Raw genomic sequence first — 23,693 nt, forward strand, 5'->3', positions numbered from 1 at the left:
CAATGCAATAAATAAAACTTTTATTCAAACGACTGCGGCACAGGGCACAATTCAGAGTTTAAAAAAAAAAAAAAAGAGGAAAGAAAACAGGAAAAATATTTTCAGCACTTTACAGGTTCATACAAGTTTTGCAGTTTGTGTCTACATTCATCCGTTGAGCATGGAATCCCCTGGATTTGAGAGCTGTGAGCAAAACGAGAACACCAACACGGAAGGCTGTTCACACGGGTCCATGTTCTGGCTTTGTTTTTTCCTCAAATAGAAAACGGGTCCGTCTGTGTCTCGAGCGGCTTCTCTCACAAACACCAGTCCACACGAGAGCGGGCGGAGGGTTTTGTTAAATCGCATCAGAAAAAGGAGCGTCCACAGCTTCACAGGGGCTCCCTCGGCGGAAGGGCCAAGCGGGGCCGTGCCCTCGCTCACTTCCCAGACTCGGGGTGTGAAGAGGCCACTGAGCCCAGCGTGTCTGTTTCTGGTCAGCAAGACACACAAAAAGACGAGAGTGTTCGGGGAGGTCGGGGGGCGGGGACCGCCCGCTTCCCCCAGGCGGCGGGCGCGGGCGGGCCGGGGTGGGGGGCCCAAAGCCGCCCTCCCGGGGCCAGCCCCGCACCCTGCCCGGTGCAGCCTGGGGGCCGAGACTCCCTCACGAGGCTGTGAAGCGGTTTCCAGAACACGTGGGGGTGGGGGTGGTCTCTGGAGGTCTTTGGAATGTCCGAGTGTGGCCGGGCGGCGCCTGCTCCGACCCCCCGCCCCGCCAGTGCGCCGGGGGAGGCCACACGCCCTCGCTCTGGACTCTGTACACCGTCCGACGGTGGCCGAGGACAAGGAAGCGCTCGGGGGCCCGGCCTGCTGGGCCGGGTGGGGGCCGGGGGCCGTGGCCTCCCTCACAGGAGCGTCCAGCTTCCTCAGGAGGCCCCCCGAGCCGGGCACGAGCCCCTCCGTGGGTGCGCGCGGCCCTCGGAAGGGCGCGCCCGCGGGGGCCACGAGCCTCCGGGAGCTCCCGGCGCCTTCCCTTTCCCGGCAGATGCAGCGTCCGCTGGGGGAGTCAGATGCAGAATAACAGTACGTACACCGGAAGTCCATGCATATGTTTTTGTGGTTCAGGAAAGAAGAGTCCTTTTCCGGTTTTTGCTTTGCTTTTTTTCTTTTTTTTCTTGTCTTTTCTTTTTTTTTTTTTTTTTTTAGATTTTTCTTTTTCTTCAAACTTTAGACTTGGCTCGTGGTGAGCCTTCAAAAGGGGACAGTGCATCGTGAACACGGCAGACGCGGAGCAGAGGCAAGGACGCCCTGCCCCCGCTGCCCCGCCGGCAGCTCCTGCCCGGTGGGCACACGGGGGCGGGGGGCGTGTAAACACGGGGAGCAGAGGTGGGGCAGCACCATGGACCCCTGGGGATCTCAGAGTCTGGGGTCACCAACCAAAAGGCGGGGATGAGGGCAGGTGGGAAAGAAAAACAACCCGAGAACAAACCAACGAGAGCAGAGGAGGGAACCGATGGAGACCACACAGATGGGGGGGACTCTTCCGAGCGGCGGCCGCCCGTGGTCAGCGTTCCTCACACTGTGGACACCAGCGTGCCGCTGCCCGCTGTGGGACAAAGCACAGGACACTGCCAGGCCGCACGCCTCTCTTGCCGCAGCTCTGCCCACGGTTCGGGGTCGGCCGGCTGCCCGGCCCTGGAGGAAAGGCGGGACGCGGGCCGAGCCCAGGCTGGTGGGGTGGGGGGGGTGGGGGGGGGGGGACGGGACGGCCTGGGCTGGTTCTGGGGAGATGAGCCCAGGGGCGGGCCGCACCCCGCTGGCCGACGCAGGCCTGGCCACCCAGGAAGGAAGAGGGGGGTGCGACAGAACCCGGCCGAGGGGCTTCCTGGAAGGCCGGGAGCCCAGGGGCCGTGGTGGGCACAGAAGCAGGTAGGCTCCCGCGGTGGGAGGGCCCCGCTCCCACCGACCCAGGGGTGAGAGCATGAAGGCGACCTCCCAGGACCGTGCGCGACTGCCCCGCGGCCCCCGTGGCTCAGAGAGGCCCCGGAGAGGGGCCTCCCACAGTCTGCAGCCCCATCTCGCGGAGCAGGCCCCGGAGGGCCCGTGAGAGGGGCCAGCTCCCCCCACGCCAGCGCCCCAGGACACGCGTGGAAAGCCCCTTACCTGCTCACAGCCCGCGCTCCGTAGTCGTCTAGACCCTGGGGAGAAACAGGAACACAGGTCAGGCTGGGGGGTTCTGGGGGCGAAGTGGGGTCTGCAGGGCAAGGCGCTGCCCGTAGCCAAGGGCACGGAGGGCCCCCTCGTACGTGCACAGCGGTGACCTCCCAAGTGCGTGGGGGCATCTCCTCATCTGACCAGCAGATCACGGATCACGTGAGCTCACGCTCACGGGCACACACAGACAGTCCAGGTGCCGGCCCCTCCCATATGCGACTCGCGAGGTGAGTGGGCCGGGCCCCAGGACACCTGCAGGTTACCTAACAGGAGCACCAAGGCAGGTGAGGTTGGGGCTGCGTGGAAGCCTCTGGGCAGGTAGCGGGGCCGCGCCAGGGACGGAACCGGTGCCACTTGCGGGGAGGGGTGACGGCTGGGCAGGAAAGCGAGCCTGGCAAGGTCCGAGCAGGCTCCTGCAGCCCCAGACAGCGGCTGTGGCTTCTGGCCTCGGGGGGTGTGGGGCCCTGGGTGGTGGGGCTGAGGGACGGGGGCTGGTCAGCCACCACATCTCTTGCCGGCCCGGCCTAGGGCCGTCAAGGGGTATTAGCTGTCTCAGGGCCAAAACCACACCCAGAGAGCAGGGAGGTGGGAGGAGCAGGGCCACACCCGCCTGGGCCCAGCCAGCTGTGTGTGGGGTCGGGGGGGGCCAGGTGGGGCCGCATGGGGCAGGCTGGCCTGGTGACTCCGGGGTGCGTGCCTCTCCCAGGCTGGATCGGCCTCTCCCTGAGCTCCAGCTCCAGTCTCACCTTCTCTGGAAGGTTCCATCCAAGAGCCTGAGCCACACCTCCCCAGTCTGATGCTTCCCAGCAACCTAATCTCAAACTACATGTTCTCACTGTGCGACAGTGAGCTTCTCTGGTGGGCAACGACCTCGCCCAGCTGGCCGCGGTTATACCCTCCTCGCTGGGACGAGGCTGCTCGGGGACGGGGCTGGGGCGCGGCCCTTCTTGGGCCCCACCCACCCATGACACCGCTCACACACAGCCTCCGTCGACCCAGATCCTTGGTTTTCACTCATGAGGCCCAGATCTTAGAAAAACTTTTCTTCTCCTCCCTGCTGCTGTCCAGGGCGAGGGGTGGTGGGGGCGCACTGACCCTTAAGCTGGGGCTCAATCCTGGACATCGGGACCCAGAACGTATTGCTTGGCCCCTGTTCCCACCACAGCCAACAGCAAATGTTCTAGAAGCCTTGGGCTCCTCTAACCCTGTGAGCCTCCCCAGACCAGAGCAGTGGGGGTCCCAGCAAGTACCCTCCACAGCCACACCCCAATCCCACCTGGGCTTTGAGACCAACATCACACCCTCCAGGGGCTCTACTCTGGCCCGGGTGGCCTGGGCATGAGTGCCTGGTCCTGTCTCCAGAGACCCAGACGCACACGGAAAGGTTCCGGCCACAGCACAGGTCTCAAGTGCAGGTGCTCACATCCACACGGACCCACGACCGCCAAAGCCCGACAGCCTCGAGGAGGGGGCTCCTCGCTGACGCCCAGGCTCCTCCCAAGAGCTGGGGTCCGGGGCAGCATCACGGCCGCAGCCACCGCCCCGGCGGAGGAAAGGACAGGCAGAGGGGCCGCCGTGCCTTCATCAAAGCCCCGCGCCTGTAGAGGGTGCCTGCTGGTCGCCCCTTTGGCCCCCCCCCCCACCCTGCTGTGGAGCTCACCTGGGAGAAGGCAGGCACAGCCACGCTGTAGGGCCTCTGCTTGAAGGTGCCGGCCGTCTGGGCAGGGAAGGCGCGCGAGGACGTGCCGTAGTCGGGCGGTGGCAGTGCCAGCTCCTCCTTGTCCAGGAGGTTGCCCGTGCTGCTGCTCTTTCCCTGCTGCAGGCTGCGGGGGGAGAGGGGTGGTGCTTAGGGGCCTGGCCGCCCCGGTCCCCCTCTGGCCCTCCACCTCCCCTGCCTCCCTTGGGCCCCCTACGGAGGCCTCGGCCTCCCTAAGCCGGTGGACGGGGCCCGGAGGGGCGGCGGGAGGGACGTCCCGCAGCCCGTGAGCCCCTTGGCGACCCCCGAGGCCCGCAGACCCTCCTCACAGAGCACCCTGCACCCACACACCCCAGGAGCCTCAAACACTTCCGTGCGGGGCGTGGGGGCAGCACCGTGAGCAGAGAGCGGGGGCCGCCCAGAGAGGTGCCCCCGCAGTGCCCTGCTCTCACGGCAGCCTCTGTGGAGCGAGGGAAAGGCACACTCACCTCATGTGCAACCTGTCGCTGCCGTCGCTGTCCAGAACCCGGGTGTAGGAGAACGGAAACCAGCCCCGCCTGGAAGACAAGGCTGGGTGAGAGGGCTCCAGGGCCGGGCTGCCAGCATGGGGGGGTGGGGCGGGGGGGGCGAGGGGTTCCGGCCCCCCGGGTCCCTGCCGGGCTGCGACCGTCTACAGAGGGAGCTCATACGAGCCACTGGACGGGAGGCTGGGGACCCCTGGGCAGGGCTGGTCTCTGGCCACACAGCCACAGGCAGCCACGCGGAGCAGGGGTGCCGACACCTGAGAAGCTGTCTGGTGGGGGGAGATGGGTACCGTGTCCGGGACTGAGGCTCCCTACCGATTTCCCTGTTCCTCATTGCCCCCTCCCAAGATGGTGTGGCTGCCTGGGGGCCGACGAAACGTCAGGGCTGACTCTGCTCCGGGATGGGAGCCTCCCACGCCACCGACAGCCGCATCCAGAAACATCTGGATGACAGTGGTGGGGGGGGGGGGGGGGGCAGCACCCGGCCAGGCAGCCCTGAGGCGCAGTGAATGTGAGATGCTGGTGCAGCCTCTGCACGATGTGCTCAGTGAGGCCGTGAGGACACAGCTCCCAGAACGTGACCGTGTGGCTTCTAGAACCCCAGCACAAAGGCTGATCGAAACAGACTTGGGGACAGCAGAAGGCTTTGGGGCTGACGGCCAACTGGGAAGCCGTACACCCGACAGCAGGGAAGGCGCCAGACGGGCCGCGGTGTGTGTGTGCGGGGCCCCGGGCCAAGTGGGTGACGTGGGCAGTGAGGGTGACGGGCTGGCCAGAGACGGCTGTGGTTCTGAGACGCGGTCACGTCTGCGCCACAAAGATTTTCCGACTGAAGGCCCACGGCGGGATAATCAGGCTGGGAAGGAGCCAGAGCCACCGGGACCTCTGGAGGCTGCAGGGTCAGGAGGGGGTGTCCCTGAGCTCATCGGAGTCCCGGCGGCCCGAGAGGCCCCGACGGCTGGCGGGGAGGGCCCGGCCTACGGACACTTACATTTTTGTCTTCTCGCTCTCCCCGTAGTGCCAGCCGTCACGGGCCTCGGGCACTAGCAGGGTGATGAGGTCGCCCTCCTTGAAGCTCAGCAGGGTGCTGTTGTCCCCGGCCGCGTGGGAGAAGATGGCTTTCACTCGCATGCGGCCGTTGCGCTCCAGGCCGGCTGCCATGGAGCTGGAGCGGGGCAGGGTCTTGGTCTCAGCTGCGGGACGACAGGGCAGGAGTGAGGGGACTGACCGCACGCCTGTCGGCTCGGCCGCCTGGTGGCGAGATGCTAGAAGGCCCCAGGTGGGCCTGGAGGGGACGCTCGCCAGCCTCCGGGGCCATTTGGACAGAGACTCAGGAAGGATCCAGCCACGGACCGCCGCCCACCCGCTGCAGGGAATTCCCGGCCGGAGCCTGGCCTCGGCTCTCCCATCCGTCCTCGGGAGGCGCTCACGGGCTGGGGGAAGGGGCAGGCCGCCGGCCACAGGATGGGGAGGCACAGTCCAGGGACCCGGGCAGTAGCGGGGGCGGGGGCATCCCACTGTCCATCACAGCCCAGTTGGACATCACCCGCATGCTGCCATCACAGGCTGAGCCGATGGCGTCCTGGCACGGCCCCACCTATCGCGCTCACGGCCTGCGGCTTGCCAGAGACAACGAGGAGGGCCGGGCGAAGCCCGAGGGTCCAGGACTGTATCTCCATGCGGGCCCAGGGGTGCTGCACAGGAGCACACGTGCCCGGGGCTCTGGAGACCTTCCCCACCTCCCCGCGGGTGCAGCACAACCAGGGACACGTCCCAGCCCTTACTGGCAGCGTAGCTGTTTTTCGGAGTCACGCTCTTGCGCACGGGGAGCGTGTTGGAGTAGGAGTCGCTCAGCTTGCTCTGTGACTGTGGTGGGGACGAGGCCTTAGGCTGGGCGGCCTTGCGGTCGGCCCAGGGGCTGTAGTCCTCGCCATCGGGGCCCGAGACGCCATTCATGACGGGCGCGCTCTCCTGGGCGGACAGCCGCTGTTGAGAAGGGGGGGGGGGGGGGGCGGCGTCACGGGAGGGCCCGGTCAGGTGAGGCCGGCGTGGAGACCCCTCACCCTGGTGAGGGCGCCCCAGGTGCAAGGGGCGGGGGCCGTCTTCTCACACCCAGGAAGCTCGCGGGAAGCTGCGGACTCACCCCCACGAACGGGGCCAGCTCAGGGGGCACCGGCAGAGGCTTGGCCCCCGGAATGGGGTCTGAGATGACCAGGCTGGACTTGGAGGCCGACAAGGCGCTGGGGAGGACGGAGCCGTTGCTGCTGGCCATCAGCTGCACCGCGCGCTCTGGGATCTTGTTGGGGTCGGCGCAGGCCTGTTGCCACAGCGGCAGCTTCTGTGCCAGCAGCTCCTTGCCCTGGAGCAGAGGAAGCGGGGAGGGGTCAGGGCCGGCCGCAGGCTTGTGGCTGGGCACACGCGGGGGGCGGGGCGGGGGGGGGGGTGGGGGCGCCCCGCCGGGCCACGCTCACCTCGGACGCAGCCCCCTGGCGACGCGTCCCACCCCAGGTGAGGTCACCTGTCTAAGGCTAAGGGCCGCTCTTCACCAGGTGGTGACTCACAGCCAGATGGGCCACCTGTGAGTCCCTGACCCCGACCCGGGAAAGAGGCTGGTACGCTGCGGTGAGCCGTGTGCTGAAGGGGCCGCTGGGGCTGAGATGAAACCAAGGTCCAACCGGGGCAGGGACCCCCAAAGAAAGAAAGAGGGACGGTGGCTCACACTCAGGCACGAAATGGGCAGGGCCTTCACGGGCAACCGTGAGGTCCCGGGAAGAGTGTCACCCCGGGGTACCCCAGGGCCAGAAACCAGGTGGTAAAAGGACAGGGCGGGAGCCGTGATGGCAAAGGGACAGAGCTGCCAGGGCCTAGCTGCAGTCATGCCAGGCTACGGGGAGGATGCGGAAGGCAGGGTCCCGTCCGGCGGCACTTGGGAGACGCGGGGTGCTAGGTGTTCCTGCCCCCGCACCCAGGGGCCCAAGAGCCCAGACGTCCCTTTGGTGTGCACCGGGGTGTGCCCGGGGCCCCGCCAGCCCCACAAATGTAGGGCTCTAACAAAGAATGGAGAAGCCACGGTGTAGTGAGGAGTCCCAGCATGGGAGGGACAGCCAGCAGCCTGTGGCTCCCTGTAGCCCACCTGGGGCCTTGTGCCTAACACACGGGCAGGTCCAGGGCCGGGAGGCCACCGTGGCCGCTATGGGCCACCTGACCCGCAGCCGACGCCATAACCTGAGTCCCGTGCAGAGCCTGGAGCTCCTGGGGGCAGTGCTCCTCAGCTCAGGGCAATGGCTGTCTCCGGGACCTACGGAGCAGCTGTCGTCACTGCCTCTCCCTGCTCGCCCTCCCACTTCTGGCCTGTGTCTGGGAGGGAGGGGGCGTCTGTGGGGTAAGCTGGAGGAAGCTGGAAAATGGCCCCTGTGAGCAGATCCTGCCCTCCATCGCCTGCTGGTTTGAACCAGGGACCCGCGGGCCAAGGCCTGAGGGCTGGCCGGGTGTTTCATAAATAAAGTTTGATTGAACGCGGCTGTCTGTTGGCTCACACATCTGGGGCTGCTCCTGCGTGGGACCACCACAAGCCCAAAGTGCTTCTGGACCCCGGCCGAGATAAACGGGTGACAGCTCTGGGTGGCGGTGACAAGGCGGGCCAACAGGGGCCTGGCACCAATGGGGGCAACCCCAGGCTCAGCATGGCTGAGCGTGACCCTCAGAAGGGCTCCACAGCTAAGGTGGCTGGCCAACTGGGGCTCCCAACCGGTGACAACAGCTCTGTCTGTAGGAGGCGCCCGGTGGCCTGCTACTGGGAAGCGCCTGGGCGGTCCTGCCCGGGTACCCCAACCTCTGTGCCTCTCTAAACCCGCTAGGGAGGGCTGGGTCCAGCTCCCCGGGGACCGTGGCTCTCCTGCCCTCCGTCCCCGCGCTCTCCCTGACCTGCCACACCGCCAGACCGCCACCAGAGGGCGCACACGTCCGCCACAGCGCAGCCTGGAGTCAGGCCGGGGTGGCCCCCCTGCTCTGGAAAGCCTGCTGGCGAGGCTGCCCCGGGGAGCCTTCCCAGCTCCCACAGGGGACGCGGCTCTCTTCGCCGTACTTGCCTTGCACCTGCGCACAGGCCCTGGCGTAGGCCCGGGCAGGCAGAGGGGGGCGTCTACCTCCTCCCTGCCCAGGCCGCGGGGACCAGAGGGCAGGGCTTAGATCCGGCACACGTGTGTGAATGTGCATTTACCCTGCTGCCCCACAGGCACCTTTGTGGGAAAAGGATGTGAACTGGGGTTTCTCACCACACCGGTTGAGCTCTTGGAATGCTCTGGAATGTTCCAGTGGACAGATATGTTCCCACCCCGGCTCTGAATTGAGGACTATGAACAGGGGCTCCTCTGAATCTGCCTGTTCCTGGGGGGGGTGCAGGGGGCGGGGGGCTGTGGCCTCTGGGGCTCGCCAGCCCCCAGCGCAATGCTGGCCTGCAGTTCCCCACACCGTAGCCCTCCCCGAGGACCTAGCCCTCCTCAGAGGAGACCCTTTGGTGCCACTGTCCCTAAAAGAGCAGCTGGCAGTTTCTGAGAAAGGCCTCAAAACGTCTGCAGCGTTTACCCTGGGGATCTTCTGACCAGAACGCTGTGTCCCTGGGGGCAGCCTCAATGCACAGAATTACTGTCATCACAGCTCTGGGCGGACAGGCCCCCGATGTCTGCCAGGGAGCCGGTCCACTTGAGCCCACGAGGACCCTGCCCCTGCGCCGCGAGCAGCCCCACCTTGGAGTGGTAGGCGGCGGAGTTCTTGGCCACGGCGCACTGCTTCTCCACCAGGAAGCAGAACCTCCTTCTCTCCTCGGTGAGCGCGGTCTTGTAGCCGTCCGACACGTAGTTCTCCAGCTCGCCCTGCTTGTTGCTGATGGCGTCAATGTACTGGGGGGGACAGGAGAGAGCGTGGGGGGACGGCACAGGGTCAGGCTCAGCTAGGGGTGGAGGCACCTCCCACCGGCCCACTGCTGGGGTTTGGCCACAGCTCACTCGAGCCAAGAGGATGAGGACAGAAGTGACACCAGGGCCTCCCCAGCCCACCGCACCTCTGTCCCCCAGGAGCTTGTGTCTCGCCGACCCCTGTCCCCTCAGTGCCCCAGCAGCCATACACGTGGGGGGCGTGCTGGCGGATCACACGGTGGGACCCGGTGGCAGCATGGCACCGCCTGTGGGTGCTGATTCCGAGCATCTAAAGCCACCCTGACAGTGGAGCGGGAAAGCGCACCGGGCACTCTGTGTGCACAAGAATGACTAATCCACACCCAAACCCCGCAGAGGTGGGCAGCGAGCACAGGAGACACCCAGGCCCTGCGGGGGTGGGCAGGGGACGCAGGAGACACTGCTTGATGCTGGGGCACACGGGAACGTTCCGATTTTTTTGAAACTTCCAGAAACAAAGCACCCTCAGGACTGCAGGCAGCCGTCACAGGGAGGCAGGAGCACCCAGACGCACACCGCCAGGGTTCGCAGCTCCCTCTCCAGGGTGTGAGTGCGTTGGGGTCTCTGGGGTCTGGGCTCTTTCCGAAGGGAGCCCCTTCTCGGCTGCAGAAGTCCCTTCCAGCCCCCTTCCTCTGCTCCCGGGGGGCGGGGGTGGGGTGGGGCGCGGCCACGCTGCTGCCCTGCAGGGGTCTCTGCAGCCCAGGGGTTTTTCCTGGAGCAGCCCCACCTCTGGTAGGGGCCAGCCCCGGCCTCCAGGGGCGCCTCCCCCGCCCGGCTCTGACTCAGAGAGGGTAGGCGGTGCTGAGCTGACGTGGGCGACCGGAGGAGGTGAGCAGAACAGGCTGTTCCCGCCACCGCCTCCCTTCCCAGCCTCGCTCAGCTGGGGGGGTGGGGGGGTGGCAAGGACCGGCCTGTGGGCGTGGCTCGGCCAGCGTGAGGGAGCCACGACGCCCCACGACAAGGCCTACCCGTCCGGGCCACCGAAACCCAGGGGCCTGCTCCCTCTGCCCCACAGACCACCCACCTCACCACGCCGAGGGCAGCTTAAATGGGCCTCAAAATGGGCAGCCCGTCGCCCCCAGCCCCATGGAGGCCACAGCCCTGAGGAGTAGGCCTCAGCCCTCCAAATGGCCACAGGGCTCTGCAGCCCGTGGGACTGAGGGGACCTGGGATGGCTCTTGCCAGAGGTGGGGCTGCTCCAGGAAAGACCCCCGGGCTACAGAGACCCCTGCAGAGTGGCAGCGTGGCCACCCCGCCCCCCGTAAGCAGAGAAGCAGAGGAAGGGAGCTGGGAGGGACTTCTGCAGCTGAGAAGGGGCTCCCTTCGGAAAGGGGAGGGGACCGGGATGGCAAACCCCTGCCAGCCTGGGAGAAAAGTCTGAACACAGGTAAGAGGCCCCCCTGGCGGGCTTGCTGCTCTGCTCCCCCAGCCCTGCCGCCTCCTCCCCCTTCTCCCCTCCTCCACCCTGTTCCTCAGGGCTGCCCCAGGACGACTCCTCCGGTTCTGGAACGTGCTCCCGCGGGACCTCCCCTGCATGGCGGCTCTTCCGGGAGGCTTCCAGGTGTGTGGCGCCCCCGGGGGTGGGGGACACGGCGGCCGAGGCCCCCCTGCGCCATTCCTCAGACGCCACCCGGCTACTGCGGGAAGAGGGTGCCTGCCAAGGGGACCGCTCACACCCACACCCGCTCCTAGGGGCCCCGGGAGGTGCCTGTGAGGGGGGGCGGGGGCAGAGACCCAGGAGACAACACCCGCTGGATGGAAGGGGCTGGAAGGGTGTGTGCACCGGGAGGGGAGGGGAGGGGAGGGGAGGCGCCCGTCCCCCTGCACCCAGTGCTCATGTCGCCTGGAGGGTCCCATGCACACTCCCCCAGGGCCTGTCAGGGACGCTGCCGTGACCCTACCGGCTTCCACTAGCCCACAAGCCCTTCCTCGACTCCACACACAGGGACTCAGCCCAGTGCCCGAGAGCTGCATAAGGGGGCAGCCTCAGGAGAAGTTTCTGCAAGGTTCCAGGAGGAGATCAGGGTTTAACCCCCCAGGAAAACCCCCAATCCACCTCCCTCGTGCCCCCACCTCCTGCTCTCCCTGGGGCCGCTCTAGCGTCCCCACCAACTCAGCAGCGGCCAGGCCTTCAAGGCCGGTGGGCTGGGGGTGAGCCAGGCACGTGGAGGCCCACGCCCGGTGACAGCTAGTGCACGGAGTTCGGCACGCAGCCTCGTGAAGGGAGGCCCAAGGGGAGGCTGCCCAGAGTGCCGGCCTCCATGCCAGCTGTCATCCAGCGGGGACTCTGAAGAAAAAGAGGGGCCACCGTGAACGGTTAGCACAGGACAGCGCGGAAACCGGGACGCGGGGCCCCCTGGGTCCGCTCGCCCTGAGCACGCAGCTGAGGACAGCTCCTTCCGAACCGCGGCCCCTCGAGCCAGCTGTCCCACCTGCAGATGGTTTCTGGGTTTTTAGGCTGTGGTACCTCTTTCACAGCAGTGTTCTCCACGAGCGCCGGGCCTGTGCGGTGCAGGGCGCTGGCCCCATTATCGGGGTCTGGTGGCCTCCCGTGGGGGGGAGGGAGTGGGGGGTTATTTTTAAGATTTCCATTTATTCCATCAAGCCCCGTGAACAGCCAGGGGCAGCGCAGGCCTCAGGGGGAGCGGGACTGAGGTGGAGAGCACTGCCCGGGGGGCGCCATCACCCCCGGGGACCACGTGTCCTGGGGAGCAGGCGGGACAGCCTCCTGAGCTACACCACCACGGGGCCCCTGGGCTGTCCGGCTGCCCCAGGGCAGATTCCCGGTCAGTGGGGACACAGGACTGCCTCTTCCTTCCAGGAATGACAGCCAGCTCTCCTTTCCCAGGATGCTGCCCCTTGCGGAGAGAGACCACAACTTCCCGGGGGCAGACCCTGGAAATGTGGGCAAGTAAGGACCTTCCCCTCCCCCTCCCCCCCCCACCCCAGGGGTGGGGGAAGAGCGGAGGGCGCCCCACCCACAGGGTCCAGGCCGCTCTGGCTCGCCCGGTGGAGGACAGAACTCGGCCTGGCCCCACACTTCTGACGACTTAGCAACAGGCTGATGGAAATGGCCCTGAGCCTGTCCCTGCCGTGGGCAGGCGGGCAGGTGGGTGCTGTGGCCGGCTCTCTACTCCCGCCTCTCCTGCTCCCGGCTTGGCGGTGCTATGGTGACAGTGCTATAGAAACACCCAGCTGAAAGCATTTAAGACCACAGAATGCTCCCATTTAGTCACCCTGGGCTGAACAGCCCTGTAATCCGAGAAGACAAAAGTGATCAGAACATATGTCTCCTCTCCAAAGCGGGCGGTGACTCAGAGGTGGGGGAGGGGCCCTCAAGAACAAACGGCTCCCTTTACCTCCTCCGACATGGCCGCGCTGTGGCTTTCCCACGTTTCTCAAACACCTGACTCTGCCCCTGTCGGTCCCCACGGCTCATGAATGAGAGTGGAATTCTTGGCCCTCAGCTGTCACTGCCGGCAACTACTACTCCCAGGAGACCAGAAGGAACCCGATCGGCCGTGATATTCAGGGAAGGGACAGCAAAAATCGGACGCCCGCGATGCGTTCAGTGACGGGGGACCCGCTGGCCGCAGCCAGCGGCGCCCTGGGGCTCGCTGAGCTGGCCTGCGCCCCTTCTCCAGGCTGATGGACCTGGCGCCACAGGCCAGCGGACAAAGCCTCAACCAGCCTCAATCTGCTGGGCCACGGCTGGACCCTTAAAGTTTCATTTCGACGAGAGAGCTCAGAGCGAGACTCAGGGCTGAGGCCACCACACCGTCGTGCCCACAGGCCCGTGGGGGGAAGGGCTCCCTGAGCCCCGGGGGTTCCCGTTTTCTGGCGAAAGGGCTCACTGCTGTCATCAGACCCCAGCTGCTCGTGCCTGCCCCAGCACACGACATGCCCACGGCACCCCCATGCCCAGCGTCCCGTGTGCCCAGAGGCCCAGGAGGGAGCGTGGGGCCACTTATGTCCACACCAGTAGGCCAGATGCTCTGACAAAGGCTTAGGGCCCACAGATCAGCCTGTCCCGGAGACCCAAGGGGACGGGTCTCGGCAAACCTGAGCCATGGCCTTGCGTGGCCAGCACTCGGGGACCCACACTCTCCAGGTCTGGTGGGAGCTCCGCCCGCGGGCCTGCAGGTCAGATTGGGCTCCAGCACCGGCTCTGCCGGGTCACCCTACTCGGCTGCAAAGCCCTCTGGGTCCTGGCTTCCCCACGTGGGAAGCGAAGGGGCCGAACCCCGTCACTCCTGTTGGCACTTCCCAACAGGGGAGCCCTTGCCTCCCGCAGCCACCGAGGCTCTACAGCTCAAAGTCCACACCCGAGTTCACGGACTCAACAGGAAAAGGACGTGACGTACCTCACCAACGTTTCCCGCAGCGATGACACGTCGAAGTGACGTGCTATGTACGTTCAAACAGAGCGTGTTGTTTAAAGATTATTAAGAATTTATTACAATGCACGTCATTAAGACCAATGCTCCCTGCTGTTCACGTTCCGAACACAGACATTCCGGGGTGTGAAATGGCGGGGGCATGTGCCCAACACTGCTCTCCAAGGTGCCCTCCAGCTCTGACGGCCGCAGGTGCTCCGAATCACTCCCGGTGCCATCGAGGCCATAGCCCCTGTGCGGCTCCATCGGGAGAACTGGGGGTGAGTGGGCAGCCACGGGAGAGGTGTGGGGCCTGAAGTGGCCCAACAAGTTCAAAGGAACAGACTGTCCTTCCCCAGCTGGCCTGTCCCGGGGACCCTGAGCCCCTGCACCTCTGGACATGTAAGCCCTGACAGGGGAACACGGTCTCTGTTTCCCACACTGGTTTTTCCCCCGGCGAGGGCCCCCGATTTACCTCCAAGGAAGGAAAACGCCTGCACCGCGGAGGCCAGCGGTTTCGTCCACAGGCTGCCTTTGGTGTTGAAGAGATTTTTAAAAGTGAGAGCAAGAGACCCATAAAGGTCCTGAACCACCAGCAGGGCGTCAAACGCCACATCTTAACGGACCAGTCTCTGCCATTATCTTTTTTGAAGATCTAAATTATGGTTATTTTGTTTTTGCTTTGTTAATTACACATCCCTTTAAATAGAACAAATCTCCCCCTTTCCCAGACTGAGATCTAGATGTGTGTGCCTCCCAGAACACGCGAACCCAGTGAGCGGGGGAGCAAAGTGACCGGGGGCCCCAAGGAAAGCCTGCCCCACGGGCTCCCGAGGTAGGCCTGCTCTCCTCCAGCACAACTGGCCAGCCGGGCCTCAGCCACTGCTCCTCCCACAGCCGCATCGCACAGGAGGGGGATCCGGCCGGCGCTCCCTGCAGCCCCCAGCCCCTTCTGCCCTCCTCAAAAGCCGGACGCTGCCCAGATCAGGGGCTCCAAGGACGAGGCTGCCCACGGCCCCCTGTGCTCTGGCCGCAGCTCTGGCCCACACGCGGGTGACCCTGCGCAGGGGTCCGCCACTCTGTCTCCAGTTCTCTCTTCCCGGGCGCTCACCTCTGCCTTGGGGGCCCTGACACTGCCTGGGGTCTTGGCAGCCCGTCCCTCCGAGTACGGAGCCCGCATACAGGTTGGGAAGGACACACTGCTTGTCTGTGGCCCCCAGCCCACCACAGCCCACCACGCGTCCCCGGATTTTCTACCAGTCACGACACCCCTTGGAGGGTGTTCGTTCGGTCATGTTCTAGTCAGAGCAGGGCTGCGGCTAGAGACAAATGGTAGAAACAGGAGAGATCTTGACCCTGGCCCTACGGGGTTTGCAGGGACAAAAGTACGACACTTCATACCAGCCTCCCAGACCCTCACTCGGAAGCCCTTGGGACCACCAGATGGCCAGCGGGACCGGCTGTCCTTCAGAATCACCCAGAAGCTCTGAGGGCCCCGACACAGGCCATGGTGTAGCCACTCACACCTGCCTGCCTGGGAGGGGACACAGCAGCTGAGGCCCGGAAGGCCAGAGACTCAGGGTGGCTGCATGAGGCCTGCCGCCACAGCGCGCCCTTCACCAGCCACGTGCCCTCCGGCCCCCTTCACACAGACGGGCACTTCCGCGGGTGCCGGGAGGTCTGGGCAGTGGCCTTGGCCGTGAGCACAGCACCAGCACCTTCCCCGCTTCCAGATGGAGCCCTCGTCCTACTTAGTGCCCCAAATGTCTGCGAGCGCCTGTGGCCTGACCTATAATTAAATCAGTTCTCTTCGTGGAAATCCCAAAACACAGTCTCAATTACCAGCAGTTCCTGAAAAGGGCCGGCTCTGACCCAGTCCCACTCACAGGGAACCTGCCCCTGACGGACAGACGGACGCTCTCCGTCTTCCGCAACCCTACCTTCCCCCACTCCACAGGCAGTGACCACCGCTCCTGCACGGCCTGTCATTGGTGCAGCTCGGGCCGCCAGCCTGGCCACGGGCCCAGAGGCCTCGGGGTAGGACAGAGCGTGTGGGGGCCCTTCCTGGGCCAGTCGGCCTCCCTGGAGGGCACAGAACTGCCTGCCAAGGGCTCCGAAGGTCGGGCCCCTGCCTGGCGAGCAGCCTCACTGCTCTCCCTGGCCGAGGGTTTCTGCAAACACGAAGCTCAAGTCGGGGAAGGAGGACGTGGGGGCTGGGGGTTCAGCGGCAGCCAGGGGATCCCAGCAATCAAGGCTCAGGACAGACCACCCCCCTCTCCGCAGCACTGAGCAGACCCACACCTGCAATCACTCACTGGAGCCCCCTGCTCTGCCGAGAGGAAGCTGTCAGGACAGGGGCTTTGGTGCAGCTTGAGGACCCCCGGGAGGGCCCCCCGGGAGGGCCCCCCGTGTGAGTCCCGGGGTGCAGAACCTGCCTGCACCTGCACATGCTGCCCAGCGGGCTGCATAGGGCCGGGCCTCCTGGTGAGGGGTCCTGCGGACAGGAGAGCCTCCTGGGAGCAAAACAGTCTCCAAAGGAGCAGGGAAAAAAAGGCCTCATCTGTGTTTGGAACCCAGGTCACCCCCCTTCCCTGGGGTCATTGACCATCTCCTGTCAGCTCAAGGACGAAGGCCCAAGGGCCCAACAGGTCAGACTCCCACCCCCACACCTGCCTCCCCCAGCTCTTCCTTAGGGTTGGGGGTTGGGGACAATCTCTAAAGCCCCCCGCGAACTGTGAACACAGGAATTAAGTGCTGGGAGCAAGTAAGTGAGTCTGTGGCCTTGACATCCCCCCAGGCAGAACTCCTGGTGTCCTGGTTGGGGGTGCTGTGAACGGCAGCCTGGCCTGACCACAGCACCCAGCCCCTTGAGCTGGTCCTCGGAACACAGGGTGCGTGGGGCAGGCGCCCTGGAAAACGGAGGCAGAGAGAGCAGAAGGGGGTGGGGGGGTGTCTCACTCATCCTGGTGGGAAAAGTCATGGGCCCTTTCCCTGTGCGGGCCAGGACCTCAGCCCCCAGGCAAAAACCAACCCAAACAGGCTCAGCGCACAGCCGGGTTCCTCCCCAGGGAGGGGGGGGGGGAGGGGGTGGTCGGTGCCCCCAGGCTCCCTGTGGAGCGTAACCCACCCCCCGCCTCCCACCACCCAGGCGCTGACACACCCTCCCTCTACCCTCGTGCTGCAGACCCTTGGAGGACCTCCGGGGCTCAGAGCCTCCACGAGGGCCGGACAGGGGAGCGCAGCACAGGCCACAGCACGGACGGGCTCCGACAGCCTTGCGTCGACCGCAAGAGGCCACGTGCAGAAGGCCACACCCGGGTGACCCCGTTCCCGCGAGACGCCCAGACCTGACTGCTGGCTGGCTGGGGGAGGGGACAACTGCTGACGGGCAGGGCTTCGTTTCTGGGGTGCCGGAAATGCTCTAAAACGGGGGGTGGGGACGGCTGTGCGGATACGCTCAACACCGCCTCACCGTCCACGTGCGGCGGCGGCTCCGCGCGTGAATCACTTCTCAACTAACCCAAAAGGAAAAAGGGCCGCGAGGAGAGGGGCGCGCAGGCTCCCGGTCCCCCGCCCCCGCCCCCGGCCAGATGGCCTCAGGCTTTCTCTACCCCTCAGCCTCATACTGGCCCCCGACAGGGCTGGGCTGCAAGGGACCCAGCCAGACGGTCTCAGGTGGCAGCCCTACAGGTCAGTGACGGGCTACGGGCAAGCCCGAGACGGGAAAGGCGGGAAAGGCGCGCTGAGAGCAGCAGGAGGGCTGTCCCCGCCGCTGCCCTGCGACAGGGGCCTCCCCTCCCTCACGGGGCTGCGCCGCTTCGCACACAGGGCGACGGCTCTGCCCCGCCGTCGCCCGGTCCGTGCTCCCCGCCAGGCGGGACCGCGTCGGGGAGCAGGTGGGCCTCTCGTCGGCACCAGGCGCAGGGAGGGCGCGTGCCCCGCGTGCCCCACGGCCCACCAGTCAGTTCCCGCCTGCGGCCAAGGCCCCGTGGGCGCACACAGGAGCCCCAGAGCAGGGGCGCGGCGCACCTCCGGGGTGCCGATTTGACGGCTGACACGAAGGGTGGGGCCCCGGGAGGTGAGGGGCTCATGCCCGTCCCCGCGGTGCTTCCCCTGAAGCAGCTGGGACAGGTTCTCCTGCGGTTTCCTGTTTTGTCTCCTCCTTATCCGAGTCGTGTGACCTCGGGGGTTGGGTATTCTGGGCCTGATCTGTGTCAACTGGCCGGGGGGTTCCGGCCAATCAGGTGTATTGGGCCCGTGCCCGTCACGGGCCGTGCTGTCCTAAATCCTAGCCCTGCTCAGGACACGACGCCTGCCGGGCCGGGCACAACAGTGAGGGAAGCCGCACCAGCGCCGGCCCCTCCCGTGCCATCTGCCTCTCGCGGCGGGGCCGCTGAGACGCTTGACCGGCCGGCGTCTGCCCGTGAGGGCTCCGGGCCCAGTCCTGGGGCCGGGCGGCCACAGGCTGATTAGACTGCCAGTCTGGGGTCTGCCTCCGAGGCACAGTCCAGAGGAACGGGGCAGGAAGCTGTCCCCGGGGTCTCTGCTCCTTTGGTGGCCAGCCTTCCGGTGCCCCGCGGAGGAGGCGGGAGCAGGGCGGGGGCCGCGTGCCGGCTCCAGGACGGGCGGCGCTCGCTGCCCCGAACCCACGGAGGCCGCCGCGGCACCGGCCGGGCCCTACCTGCAGCTCCTTGTCCGAGTACTTCTGCGGGTTCTTGCTGCCTTGGCTCTTCTTGCGAAGCTTCTTCAGCTCGGCCTGGCACTTGTCCAGCGCATCGCCCCTGCTCCTTTGCTCCGTCTGGTATTTCTTCAACGCAGCCTGCGGTCCAAGCACACAGCACAGAGCGGGGACCCGTGAGTGGCCGGCCCTTCCCGCTCTCCGCAGGGCGGCCGCCACCCCAGCACCGAGGGACGGCGGGCCGAGAGGGGAGAGCGAGGCCAGGGCCTCGGGGGCCCTCTGCTCCCAGAGATGAAAACCGGGTCTCGCCTCGTCCCCTCCTGTGCCGCCGAGAGCCAGAGCGTGAAGTCCTGTCACACACCCACCAGAGCCCGGCACATAAGGCCCCACAGCCGCGGCGGAGGGTGATGCCAGCACGGGCACCATCGGGGGGGACGACGGTGAAATTACGGCAGGTCGGGGAGTCTGTGCAGGCTCCGCGGGCTGGCAACACCGTGCCACTGTCCTTCCCCAAAGCAGTGAGCTGGGGGGGGGGGGGGGGGCAGCAGGACAGGCAGGCGTCCACCCCCCACCCCCCGCCCACCGGGCCACGGAGGCCCGCGGGGACCCTGCTGGAAGGCCAGCCCCCAGCGAGCCGGCAGCCTGTGCACGGGGGCGGGGGTCCGGCGCGGGTGACCCGACCGGCGTGGGCAGAGCTACTTACACTCAGGTACCTGGAGTCCAGTTCCACCTTCTGCTCCAGCTGTGTGAGCAGCTCGTTGTGGAAAGACTTCAGCTGCGGACGGACAGAACACACGGCCGTCAGCACCACACGAGGCGCAGGCCGGGGCAGGAGGCAGGCAGGGAAGGGGGCAGGGAGCCCGGGAGAGGCGGACGGCCACCGCAGCACCCGGGACACTGGCCACCCCGAGGGGAAAGGGGCCCGTCTCATCCCTCAGCCGGTGGCCCTGCACAGACAGGTGGGCCCAGAGGAGCCGGGAGGCTCCAGGACCGACAGCTGAACAGAGGTCAGGATGTCAGACCATTCTGGTCTTTGATGGCCTCGGGACTCCGCTCCCAGTGGGGGGTGGGGGGGACAGAAACAGCTCCCTGCTGTCCCTGCCTGCTCTGGGGAGTTACTCGCGCTGACGTGAGCCACGGGCCTGAATGCAAACCGGGAAAGGCCTGAGTGACCCCTCGCTTTAGACCCGCTGGGTCCTGGCTGGGCCCGTATGACCTGGGAGCATGTTGCTCCCCAGGCCCGTCATGCGTTGTGTCCCCACCTGGCCCCTGTGGGATCCTGTCTGACTTGGGCCCTGTGCCCCCGTGTCCTTCTGTATGTACTTGCTCCCCACAGCGAGCCTCCTCCCCAGCATGTGACTTCCTGTCCTGGGCCTAAAGCACATCTGCATCTTTCTGAGCGCGGCCACTATGCAAGGTCCCCAGGTGGACGTGTGGCCATGGTGCACAGCCGGCTCTCCCCTCACCTCTGACTGGCCTGCCTGCCTGCCCTTGCCCGTCTGCCCACCTGCCCTCCTGCCCTTGACCCTCCCACCCTGGGGGTCTCACCATTTCTTCCAACTGATTTTGAATCTGCCTGTGGACTTCAGCCATCTGAAAGAGAACGTCTCCTGGAAAGGCAGGAAGGCAGAGAAGGGAGCAAAGTTAAGCACTCTGCGGGACGGGCCCTCCGCCCCGCACCCCTCTCGTGGCAGGGGACCAGGGTGCCGGAGGCGGGCGCAGGCGCCTGGGCCCACAGGCAGAAGTGCGCCAGGGGCAGGAGGGAGGGCACCGTGTCTCCTGATGGCGCCAGCGAAGTGAGACAGAAGATTCTAGAATGACAAGGGAGGCCAGGCCTCGAGCACACAATCCCCGGGTGACTTTGAGGGGTCACAGTCCCCAAGCGTCGGCACTGAGCCCAGGTTCACGACAGAGAAACAGGCCGCCTCAAGCCCACGAGCGAGCCCCGAGCACACGCGGCTCTCATCCCGCATCTCGCTCTCACACACAGCCCCCAACAACTGCCCCCCGCCTACTCTGGGCCCAGCTGCCACCAGGGCCAACAAACGTCTGCGTTACTTGGGGCAAACACGAGACCTGGCTGCAGGCCCCAGAGGGGAGGGCGCCCGAGGAGGTATGCGAGGTGCACAGGCCTGGCTGACCTCACGAGGGCCTCTGGGGACAATCGGAGCATGTGGCACAGCTCTCCAAACACCTTTTCTGGAGCAGCGACGCTTCAGGGACACTGACGTGTCCTGGGCCCGTCTCCAGAGACACACGAGGAAACTGAACGTGGCAGCACAAAGGCGCAGGCCGTCACCCAGAGGCTGTCTCCAGCCTGCGTGTCAAGGACACGGCTCACTCCACCTGCAGGCAGGGCACATGCCGGGGCTCTGCAGGTTTCTGGGTGACCTGATATCAGCCCATACCCCAAACTCTCTCTCTCTCGGTAGCAGACGATCGGCCGCGAGGCGCCTCCAACACCCCACTCGGCCCGCGCAGCTCCACGAAGGGGAAGGAGACAGGCCTCTGGGGACAGGGAGCTCAGCCGAGCGCTCCCTTCTCCCAAAGCTCCTGAAGGTTCCACACAGCTCCATCCTGAGGCGTGGTCACTGTGACCGACAGGGGCACAGCCCTGAGCGTTCCAGGCTGTGGCCATGGAGGGAGGGACGCCGTGCAGCTCAAGACACAACCAGGGTCAACAGAGCCCCAAAACCCGCCCCCAAGTCAGTGCCCACAGGACACAAGCTCTAGGCCGGAGACCATTCAGTGGCACCTCCCTCCCAAGACCCTCAGGGCTGCCCAGCTGCCCCCCAGCACTGGCACGAAGGACCCCCACCTAGGGCAGAGGGGAGAGCTGGAACGGGCAGCCAGGCTGCATTCACCTGAGCGGCTGGTCCTCCCCTGGAGGCCACTCGTGGAGCAAACACCGTCCCCGTGCTGTGGACACGATGGAGCAGGGGGCCCGCTCTGCCCTCGAGGGTGGGCACTTCCGACAAACCCCGTCCCTGAGGTGCCGCCCACACCAGCGAGCCCTCTGTGCTTGTGCCTGAGACCCCCGGGGTCACGTGACCCAGAGGATCCTTTCGGGGGGCAGTCACGAGGGGAACCCTGGCCCCCAGCAAGGCCGGACAGAAGCGGAAAGCGGTTCCCGTGGCCTCTGTGAGAAGCCTCAACGGGGTCGTGCTGCCCACTGGACGCACGGACGGCCTCACCGGGGTCGCCTTCCCTCCCAGAAGCACAGCGGGGTTCCGGGGAGACCCGCTTTTCCTGCTCACTGGCTGCTCCACGGGCCGCTGACACCATCCTGGCCTGAGGGCCACAGGGCACGCTGAGCACTGGCTGGGACCAGGAGCCGTACAGACAGACCTGCTGTTCGGCACAGACTGCCAGGCTCGGCTCGAGCGAGTGGGACCCCACCCTGCGGGGCCCTGAGCCTCGGCCTGAGCTCACTCACCCCGATTCTCAGGGCCACTGGATGCGTCCCCAGATGCCCGCTCGGCCCCAGACACGCAGACTTCTGCTGACTGACTCATCCGGCAGCCGGGACCCCCGCTGTCCCACCGTAGGCCCTGCAAGGCTGACCCAGCCCTCTTCCTCACCCAACACTGAGCCCAACGGGTACAGAGACCCCTTCATGCCTGCCAGTCTGGGGCCTGGCCTGTGGGAGGCCTGGGACGGAGGAGGGGCACCCTTGCCCCCGGAAGGGCCACTGCCACGGCCCTGGCGTGTGTGTGCCAGTGAGAGAGGGTGTGTGTGAGCCTCGGCCTCAGACCTGCATGCTGCCACGGCCCCACGGACACAGGAATCTCAGTGGCTGGGCTGTGAGCACGTGGCCCCCAGACCAGGGCTGTGTCCCACCGGGTCGTCTTTAGGACCCACAAGCTGGGAGGCAATGGAGGCAGACCCCAGAAGCTCCCAGTACACAAACCACCTAATTCGACGCGACAAGTGCCACGGCGTGCTGGCACCACCACAGACGCCAGCACCAGAGCCACGGCATGGGCCATGCCCGGCAGGACCCAGAGGTCCTCAAGTTACTCCCATTCCTGGTCTGACCTCGGGCCTGAGGGTGCTGTGGGACGTGGCAGGGCAGGGAGGGGCGGCCCTGGGGAGAAGGCCCTGCCTCCACCGAGGCTTCCTATGGTCAGGTCGGAGCTGTGACCCCACGCGGCCAATGGCTGACCGCATGCCGAGGGGCTGAGCTGACTCACCCCTGCAGGAGAGGTCGAGACACTACTCCCACCCAATCCTGACCCTGGGAGTCTGACGTGCTAGGGAATAGGCCAAGAGCCACAGGAGACGGAAGGTGACGTGAAGGCCCGGGTCCCCAGCGCTGGCCGGAGGAAAGCCACTGGGATGAACAGGAGCGCACGGGCCCCAGCCAGGGCAGCCCCGCGGAGGAGGCCAGGCTGCCGCCACCTGCCTAGTGCAGACCCGCGGCCCCACCGGCACCTGGGCATCGCCCTCCGTCCGTGCACACCCGATCTGGTGTGCGTGGAGGGGACGTGTCCCAAACCCAGATCCACGGGCCCGGCCCCCGGGTGCTCAGAGGCAGTCCAGGACCCCAGAGGGGCAGCCCCACATTCGTTCTGCTTCTTTGTGCTTTGCATCCTTCTGGAAGTTTCCCAGAACGCCCCTCGCCCGAAGATCGGGAAAACACCTAGGATTTTCTTTGTGACGCAGGGGTCTTCCCGAGGGTTGGGGCCCTCGGACACACCTTTGGGCTCTCTGGCTGCGGGCATCTGGGACTTGGTTAAACGGAGGCCAAGGGGCGCAGCACCCACACAGCACGAGGTCTGGGGGGCATGGGGAGAGCCCCCAGACCCAGCCTGCGGGCACCGCCCTCACCCACACTCCTCTGCCCCCACAGCCCCCTGGAGGGGCATCAAGTCCGGAAGGAAGACACGTGGCAAGCAGCCTGTCCACGTTCTCACATGGTCCAGCAAAGTCTCCTGCCTAGGGCGGCGTCCACGGCATCGGCCAAGCTCTAGACCCTGGAATCAGAAGTCAACGTCAAGGTCACGTTGAAAGCACGTATTTCCCGGAGAGCCTGCGCACCAGCTCACGAACAACTGACAGCAGTAAGCACCACGGTGAACGCCCGAGGCCGAAAACACCTGCAGCCCTTGGGGGGCTCCTGCTGTGCGCCCCGCTGCAGACACACTCAGAGGCGCCCCGGGGCCCGTGGCCGAGCTGCCGGTGCACACGCTGGGGAACACGCAGCCAGTGCACACACGGCTCTGAGCTGCAGGCCCGTGGCTGCACAAACCAGCCCACACAGTCAATTTTTAA

General features: G+C 66.2%; 1 protein-coding gene across 3 annotated transcripts in view; it reads right to left on the bottom strand.

The window, feature by feature from the left end:
- The window catches only part of BAIAP2 (BAR/IMD domain containing adaptor protein 2), a 62,938-nt gene that overhangs the window by 4,403 nt on the left and 34,842 nt on the right, over nucleotides 1–23,693 (bottom strand). For all 3 annotated transcript variants that reach the window (XM_019465964.2, XM_019465968.2, XM_019465967.2), the window contains exons 4-13: nucleotides 19,968–20,029; nucleotides 19,123–19,194; nucleotides 18,423–18,560; nucleotides 9,159–9,311; nucleotides 6,557–6,772; nucleotides 6,198–6,399; nucleotides 5,405–5,606; nucleotides 4,378–4,446; nucleotides 3,854–4,016; nucleotides 2,143–2,177 (exon numbers count right to left, since the gene is read on the bottom strand). In XM_019465964.2, coding sequence (XP_019321509.1) covers nucleotides 2,143–2,177; nucleotides 3,854–4,016; nucleotides 4,378–4,446; nucleotides 5,405–5,606; nucleotides 6,198–6,399; nucleotides 6,557–6,772; nucleotides 9,159–9,311; nucleotides 18,423–18,560; nucleotides 19,123–19,194; nucleotides 19,968–20,029 — 1,312 coding nt within the window. The remainder of the gene's footprint in view (nucleotides 1–2,142; nucleotides 2,178–3,853; nucleotides 4,017–4,377; nucleotides 4,447–5,404; nucleotides 5,607–6,197; nucleotides 6,400–6,556; nucleotides 6,773–9,158; nucleotides 9,312–18,422; nucleotides 18,561–19,122; nucleotides 19,195–19,967; nucleotides 20,030–23,693) is intronic.

The sequence above is a fragment of the Panthera pardus genome, unplaced genomic scaffold, assembly GCF_024362965.1.
Source record: "Panthera pardus isolate Hobbes unplaced genomic scaffold, ASM2436296v1 HiC_scaffold_3, whole genome shotgun sequence".
NCBI classification, from domain to species: domain Eukaryota; kingdom Metazoa; phylum Chordata; class Mammalia; order Carnivora; family Felidae; genus Panthera; species Panthera pardus.